We start from the raw sequence: 8,691 nt of genomic DNA, 5'->3' as shown, positions 1-8,691 counted from the left end.
ATAGTATTAATATTCATACTATATACACCTGAAAAACATAACCTCAAAATCGACTCATGCATGAAATGAAGATTCACGCGAAACATTAAATTCGCTAATTTCTTCCATTTCTTTCGAATGGGGATCGAGATATAAGTAGGAGACCACCGAAGTCTTCCGAAGCTTTCAGATTCGCAATCATCGTACAGCAGAAAACCGAAGTCGAATCATGCATTTTCGGCTTACACACGAACTTACAGTGGTATGGTAATCATGCACCTTCTGTTTTACGGCTCCCAAACGGTAGGTACGGTGGGGGTAAATTTCTTCCAAGATCTGGCAGCTCTGAGTAGTGTAGGGAAAATTTTTAGAGAATTCTGTCGCAACCTTGCTTCCGCTCTAAAATGTAAAGTGAACAAAATAGTACCGAAATATAGAAAAAGGGATGGAAAAGCCATAAAAGCAAATAATAATTTGTTCTCAGTATTTATACAATCTTTTTATTGAGCTACACTTCTCGTGGCAGTATAAAATTTCCTATAGTTACAAATCCTTAATTTCTATTCGAATATTGATAAAACTCGTTAATTCGTTTAAATCTTGGTTTTGCAACTAGTACTCTGATAAACTCTGAATTCGAGTTTTCTACTCGGAAAGTATTTTCCGCCTTTTTTACTTGCAGGCGATTGATTATTCTTTCCGGTTCAGGAAAATTTAGAAACTTAATTTTTTACATTATAGATCTTACATTTATACAGTAAAGAGATCATTTGGAACAATTTTGTATTCTGTTTCAATAATCTATATATTGTGTGCTATCTAATGACCCAAGACGATGAGAAGAGATCGAAAACGTTTGTCTGGTTGTACCTTTCAGACTTCTCACAGAACTTTTTGAATTTCTCCCGGAAATTGTTTGATTTTGATTATTTCCTGTTGGAGTAAGTATTCCCAAACATTCTGGTGAAGTTGAAGTAGCCGCGTTTATTCTTGAATTCGAAGACTGCGTTTCAACCGGAGGTCCAGGATTTGAAAAGGGACTCGTTTTATTTTTTTCACTTACAAAACTTTTTTTCAAATCGGAAACTTGACCGCCAGTTCGCGAATTTAAGACCAGAAATGTTGTAGTTCTGGAAGCATTTAGGGAATTTTTGGTTGCAGGCGGAACTTCTCCTTCCAAATTGGGAGTTGAAGATGCAACTGGTGGATTGATAATCAAAAGCGATTCTTCTTCTTCCTGTGCGGAAATATTTTGGGATTGATTGTCAGAGCCAAATGTCGCCATAAATGAACGGAGGTTTGTCTTCTGTATGCGATCTTCATCGAAGTCTTCAGTTTCACTTTGTATTTGTACATTTTGAGCTCCTTCCTCACCTGGGAAATTTTGCTTATGTTGTGGAACCCAGTCTTCAATTTCGGATTCAGCGTATACGGGAAGGGAAACCCAAATTTGTTCGTCATTGGGTTCTGAAGATTTAGGGGTAGATGTTCCCATTGGCCGCATGTTCTCTCTTTTAGGAGTCAAGGCTGTAAACGAATTTCTAGTGTAAGGATCACAAATTTGGTTAAGTTTTTATTTAAATCTGAAATAAATACAAATTTGTATATGAATTACATAATTTCATGTAAAATCAACTGGCATTTAAAGTGTTTAGATTTTTCTGGTAAGGATAAAATAAATTTGCGGTCAAAATATAATTTTGCTACATCAAATGTTGAGTTTCAAAACTCAGTTATATATTTATATAATACTTCCTTAAATTCCTTGAAACAATTATCTCTTGCTATTTTCGATCATAAAATATTTCGTTTCCTTTTATGGCTAAAAATTGTCGTGATCAATTCTTGCTTCAAATTATAAAAACTGCGAATCATTTCCTACACTCTCAGAAATTTCCTCTAAACAATAAAGGAATACTTTTATGGTTAAGGGCATATGATACTTAAAAAATTGTCGATTTTGCCAGTTATAGGTTCCCCCGGCTTTTTTTCTAGAATGATAAATATTTTGTCTTAAAAATTTGGGAAATGATAGCGAACATGCAAACGGACGTCCCCACACACTTTTTTTGTAGGTTTATTCAAAAGAGTTTGAATTTAGCAAAATGTGATTACTTTGCATAGCCTTTAGGAATTAGTATCGATCTTTACAGTGTTAGATTCCCCCGGCTTTTTTCCTAAGATAAAAAATATTTTGTCTTCAAAATCTGAGAAATGATAGCGAATATTCTAACGGACGTCCCTGCACACTTTTTTTGTGTTTTTTTCTCAAACAAATTTTGATTTTGCTAACGTGTGTATATTTCGAGGTATGTGTGTTACAAGTCTCCCGAGCGTTACTTCCAAACTACACAATTTTTTTGGCACAATAATTTTTTTGTTATTATCCCTGAAAAAAGAATCCGGGGACGACCGTGATGATATTTTATAGCATCTCCAAATTCAGTTTTTAAACATTCTCATTTTTGTGGAAAAAAAGCCGGGGGAACTGTACCCGATTGACCACACGACGAAGTATCACATGCCCTTAAAGTGCCATCGTTTGAGAATTAAGTCTGAAAACAGATCCTTTAACAGTTAAAGTGCGAGTTGTTTAACTAAGAATCGTTTCAACGATAAGCAACTTTACTTTAACGCGTAGAAGGTGCAGATTAACGATTTACGAGCATTTATTCATGCAAGGCTGCATGTATCTGAATGAGAGCATGAATGTACACTCGAGTCGCGATACTGCGAAATTCAGTACTACGGAATCCCACTATTGAGTACGTTTTTTTCCCTATAGTGAGAACGACGCTATAACCCCCCCCCCCCACTACTCATTTCTACATTTGATGATATTTTCAAATGTACAATTCACTGTAATTTTAATTTTTATTCATAATCAAATACATTCGATACTTACGGCGGAAGATTTTATATTTGTGATGTATTTCTAAGGTTCCTTCGCTCTATTCATTTTAATAATTTTAATAATGATTCAAATCATCACTATAAGGTTTCAGAAGGTAAACAGTTGACATGAGCGGACACAGATTCACACACGTGTCATCTACACAGATTTGAACATAGTAAATAGTTGCAGGAGTGGGGTCCCCTCATGTGTTCTCACTATTGAGGACGGACCTGCGCTAAATGTTCTCAGTACCGCGACTCGAGTGTATGCGCGTGCAAGAAATCGCATCACCGCGCTTTTAAAATGCAATCGTTTAACCATTAAAGTGCATACTTTTAGCGTTAATCTAAGATTCGTTTCACGGTAAAAGTGATTGTCTCCTAAAGATGAAAAGGCGTGACACTATCATTTCGTCGATATCATTTCAGCGTTAAACTGGATCATTTAAGAGTGAAACAAATCTGCTTTTAAAGTATCCTACTTTAAAGATTAAAGGACCGACTTCATCGTTTAGAGGAAATTTCTGAGAGTGTAGACTGTATAATGTATATCATTTGAATCTGAATATTTAAATGTTGAAATCAAGGAGCTGAAATTATAGATAACCTCTTTAAAAGAAAGCATAGGTTTATTTCCATTTATTGTAATAAATAGACATTTTAGGCCCCAATATACCAAATTTTTAATGTAGTAAAAAACTATTAAAATAATTTATTGTAGGTTATTCGTATAATTCTAGTTTATAGTAAAAACTATTTTATTCCAATTGGAAAACCACAATTTGATTTTTAAAATTTTTGAATGTAAAAAAAATCCCTCGTTCAATACTAATTATTTAGGAAATGACTACGGGTACCAAAATTTTGGTATAAATATGAGTGTTTCTACACAAAAATTCGGCTATTCGTACCGACAATTCGGTACAAATAGCCTCTTTTCCGTACTGAAAAAATTCCTTTCGAATTTTGCATGGAATCTAAACTTACTGAAAACACAGTAGATTCGTGTTACATTTCTGACTCTCATTCTATCGAATTTCGTGTGGCAACCTTCAATTCCAGAATAGCAAAGCCGGAATAGGAAGTTCGTTCCCAAATAATACTAAGAAGTCCCCCACTATGCCGGCCAAAAACGTTTGGTAAGCTATAGCTCGGCAATGTTCAATTAAGAAAACTCGTCGCCAGGGCTGCAATGTTTTTACGGCCCATTTTACAAAAGACAATTTAAGTCCCTGAGTTATAATAAAATTAAATAAAAACCTTTTGAACACTTTTTAGATTTATTTTAGGGGTATATTTTCATATAATTTAAAATGTCCAAATTAAACAAAGTTAAAATTGACCGAAAAACTGTTTTTCAGGATATATACAAATATTTATGTATATACAATAAATAAACGTGTCACGTTATATTAGGTAAATGTTGTAGTGATTTTAAAATTGTGTAATCGCCTGGATACAATATCTCATAAGTATATTGGAAGTATTGTACTTTTAAATAAAACATTTGATCCTTATCACGTATGTCATGCCAGTGGGCAAAAAACTATGAAAATCCCAAGAACGTTCTTAGGATATCCTATGTCAGGCCAATCGAAGTCTCTAAGACGTCCAATGTCCTAAAGATGTTCTGAAGACGTCTTAAAGACATGGACGTTCTCGGGACATCTTTTGTACTGACATTAGACATTTTAAGAGCATTCAACACTATCACACGATAATCGCCATATTTTATCCAAAGACACATCGTCCTTCATGCCGAAATCACATGAAAAAGTTACACACGAAATTTATAACGACATTTTATGCTTAATTCGAAAGAAATTTTTTCAGTGCAGCTCCGCATATTCGTATCGTAAAAATCGAACTATTTGTAGAGAAATTTCAGTGCAACTAGCCACAGCCAATTGCTTATCGGGCAAAGTTTCAATTATTTATAAACTTATACATGCACTACATTAGAACCTCGCTTATCTGAGCTATTATGGACCGGCCCCAAATTGGATAATCGGGAAACTCGGATAAAATGGAATTTTAAATAAAAAGAAAGTCTCATTATAATGAATTCGGGTAAGACTCGGGTAAACTCGGATAAGACAGGTCAACTATTTTTGTTTCAACCTCGGATAAGACAGGTCAACTATTTTTGTTTCAACCTCGGATAAAGCGGGCTCGGATAAGCGAGATTCTGCTGTAATTAAAAAGTTTTCTATTTCAAACTGCACTATGTCAAATAATTACATTTTAAAAGTTTAGAATTTGTCGTTTTAAATACCTCTATTCTTGGATGTCTAAAATAATAAAATTTTGCTACATTTATAAAAGGGTTTTAATTTGAAATAGTTAGAATGGTTTAAAAATTACATTAATGCAAAATTCAAGATTATGCTATTATTATTCAATTCTTAAAGAATCTTTGACATTTTAAATTCGTTGTCTAATAAGAAAACATGATTTTTTTGCAATGATTTAATAAATTGTCCGTTTAGTTGTAAATAGAATGAAATATTTTGTTACCCGTTCTAGCATTTGAATCTTCTTTCTCACCCTCAGAAACCAATTTACGGTCCTCCTTGCTTCGACTTCTGTCCGGAATTATCAAAGCATTCCTCTCGTCGCTTCTAGAAGCTACTCCAATCTCCCGGCTCGTTTTCAACGATTCATTCATTTTCGCTAATTGTCTCTCTAAGCTACAAGTGTACTTTCCAATTTCCAACAATACTTTTACGAATTCGGGCCTCGCAACATCTGAAATTGGTGAACTCGGAACTTTCTTCTTCTCTTTATCATTTTTTACCTTTCGATTGTCTTCAAAATTCCTGAAACTTTGTCCAGACCCAGAAGTTCCCTCTGATCCACAACAAAAACAGTGTTCCTCTTTTTCCAATCGTCGTGCAAAACGTCCAGGAGAGTTCCAAGTTTTTTGTGAAGAGGAGCTATAACCGGATGTAGTCCTACATAAATGTGAAGTGGCCGTACTGTTTGTTCCAAAAGGCCGGAAACTAAAAATTTCCGCACTCTGAACTCCCCTGGACTCGAGATATGGAAATGTTCGTTCCCAATAATCAGTCCCAATGCTTCGAGATTCTACAGAAAGAAAGTTTGGCTCAAAATTAAGAATATGTGGTTCTGTGGACATATCTCGACGAATTTGGGGCTGTTCTTCAAGATTCTGTAGTGACTGAAGAATTCTTTCCGCGAGACTTTCGAAATATTTTTCGGTTTGATTCTGGCTTTCGCTTTCCGTGGTTTGAACACTTGAGTCCTTAACGAATAAAAGAGTAGCTTTTGCGAAACTTCTTTCCTCTTCTTTTGAACTTCTCAATTTTTCTTTTGTTCCTAGTTCTTTCGCTGATATCGCTTTTTCTTTTAATTTTTCCTCTTCCAATTCCTTTTTATTTAATTCAATTTTTCTTAACTCATTGTCTCGCAGATCTTTTTCCTTAAATTTCTTTTTCCATAATTCTTTGTCCTTAAATGTATTTTCCCTTAATTGTTTCTCCTTCAATTCCGCTTCCTTTGATTTTTCTTCACTGTCTTCTTCAATCCTATTAAAAGAACCAATAACATTTTCTGGAGTCATATCTACAATTTGAACCCTAATTGCCTGCTGATTTTCCCCGGGAATTTGTAGGACGCAGACAGTGCTTTGATCTTCGCATGGAGAAAATGGTGATTTTCTTAATGTTGAACATTTGGCACATTCACAATTAAAAGTCCTCCCTCCAAATCGGTTCGCCATCCATGCTGGAATTCTGGGAGAGATTCGGTTCACTCCCGGTGTGAGTTGGAAATATCTACGTTATAGAAGGCAGGATTTAATGAGCGCTTTTTATATTACAACATTTGAATCTACATTAAAACTGTCCGGTGTAGAGTTTAAAGACCTGCGAACAAAGAAACGATTTTTCGTTAAGAATTCTAATAATAACACTAAATATATTTAAAAACATATATGTAAAGATAACAAGTAGTTTTGATTAATTCCAACTTTTTAACTTATTTCCAGGTGGTTTGAAATATTAAAGATTTAATTTTAGGGCACAATATAATACGTATAATGCGATATTACAAGGGATTTTAAATATGTTTATGGGATTTCAAATAATTTCTTGAGATTTGCACTTTCATAAATGTCGCGGGATTTCACGAAATTTTAATGTATTACATGAAAATTTTGAGATATTATGAACTACAAGTTAGGACTTAAGGAAGTTTAAAAAATCTTATGGAATTAAAAAATTTTAAGTTTCAAAAGTTGCTTAGGGTAATGTTAAGATACCGCATCATACCTGCCCTCTCAGCGGCCTTTTTATATTGTTCAGATCCCGAAGCGCTGTAGCTCTCAACCGATGGCTTCTACATTATGTTAAAGTGGTACATTCAAACTGAATAGTGTATGAACTCTGTTGCGCCCCACCATGGAGGTCGAGTCGAAGGTAGAGTTCGAAAGGCGGGAACTTACGCCAGGAACGCCGGTAACTTACCGGTAAGTTACCGATAAATTTTAAATTCTCGAGCGATTTTTTTTCGAGATTTTATGAGAATTAGAGTTTTTCCCCGAAATAAATGTAAAGTTTTTAACTCAAATAGATTTGAATTCAACCTGTCATGATTTTCAATAACTTAGGGAATATTTGTCTAATTATTAATTTATTCATTTACTTTATGTTACTCAATATTATGTGCTTGTTATTAGGTTCATCTAAGTAGGCCAGTTACTTAACTTTATTTGTATAAAAACCAGTTATATTATAAAAGTGTTAACAAATAAATCACAGCCATGAGATAATACTGTATTTCCCATATATCGGCACTATTTTCGGTAATCATCTACACAGCGCCGGATTGACATTTTTCGGGGCCTGGGGCTAAACCTCGAAGGGGCCTTCTTAAGGGCAGAGAAAATCTCAATTTTGCTGTAAACTTTATTAATTTTCTGGGGTCAGAGGCCCCTCGGCCCCCTGGGAACTGGGGCACTAGCCCCACCGTGCCCCTTGGTAAATTCGGCGCTGCATCTACACGTCTTTTTTAGCAATATCTAAAGTGCTTTGATGTTTTAATTTAACATCAAATTTTTTCCTCTGAATAGGATGAAGGCCAACAGAATTTCACGTTTACTAAGCCCAAGTTGAAAGCAAAATGTCAATTTCTTAAAGAGGATCAAAACTCAAATTTCGATGTATTCAAAAAATTGTAATAAATAGAAATATAATTAAAACTTTTGAAGTCCTTGGACTCATTTTTAACGGAATTTTCTATAGCATTTGTCAGAATGATGAAAAAATGTTCTTAGAATTTTTTTTAGATTCACAATTTTATTATATTTCGCGTTATAATGTGCAAAGTTGTTTAAAGTATTTTTTTATTATTTTAAAGCGACAGGTCAAAAGAAATATTATTTAAGAATATTGATCAGACTGAATAATATAATGACTGAGCAATAATTCATAGTTATAAATCACAAAAATGATATTTGAAAACCACTGTATCTTTCCCACATAACTATTTAGATTCTTATAAGCATTTCAGCTGCTTAGTATTGTTCACTCCAAAAAGTAGATAGTTAGCGTATTTAGGAACGGCTATCAGACTGACAAGGAAGGTACCCGAGGTGTACCTCACCGATTTTCTTCAAATTGTGATATGTTGTAGAACATCAAAAAATATTCGACACGTATTTTTTTATACGTGCCCATAAGCCCATTTAAGTGGTGAAAACCACCCTTGAAGTTCACCCCTAAAAACACATTTTTTTTAATTTCTCGAATACAATTCGTAATTTCTTACTGAAACAAAGTGGGTAACACTTGTTAT

At 34.2% G+C, this 8,691-nt stretch overlaps 1 protein-coding gene across 3 annotated transcripts in view; it reads right to left on the bottom strand.

Moving 5' to 3' along the window:
• Nucleotides 1-452: 452 nt before the first annotated feature.
• Nucleotides 453-8,691, bottom strand: part of LOC117172335 (centrosomal protein of 135 kDa) — a 316,377-nt gene continuing 308,138 nt past the window's right edge. For 2 of the 3 annotated variants that reach the window (XM_033360139.1, XM_033360138.1), the window contains 2 exons: nt 5,392-6,671; nt 453-1,506 (listed from right to left, as the gene is read on the bottom strand). In XM_033360139.1, coding sequence (XP_033216030.1) covers nt 773-1,506; nt 5,392-6,671 — 2,014 coding nt within the window. In that variant the 3' untranslated portion in view covers nt 453-772. Of the gene's footprint in view, nt 1,507-5,391; nt 6,762-8,691 lie in introns of those variants that run through there. The other variant, XM_033360140.1, reaches the window with a different exon arrangement.

The sequence above is a fragment of the Belonocnema kinseyi genome, chromosome 5 (assembly GCF_010883055.1).
Source record: "Belonocnema kinseyi isolate 2016_QV_RU_SX_M_011 chromosome 5, B_treatae_v1, whole genome shotgun sequence".
Lineage (NCBI taxonomy): Eukaryota > Metazoa > Arthropoda > Insecta > Hymenoptera > Cynipidae > Belonocnema > Belonocnema kinseyi.
This window is presented reverse-complemented; position numbering and strand designations above follow the sequence as displayed.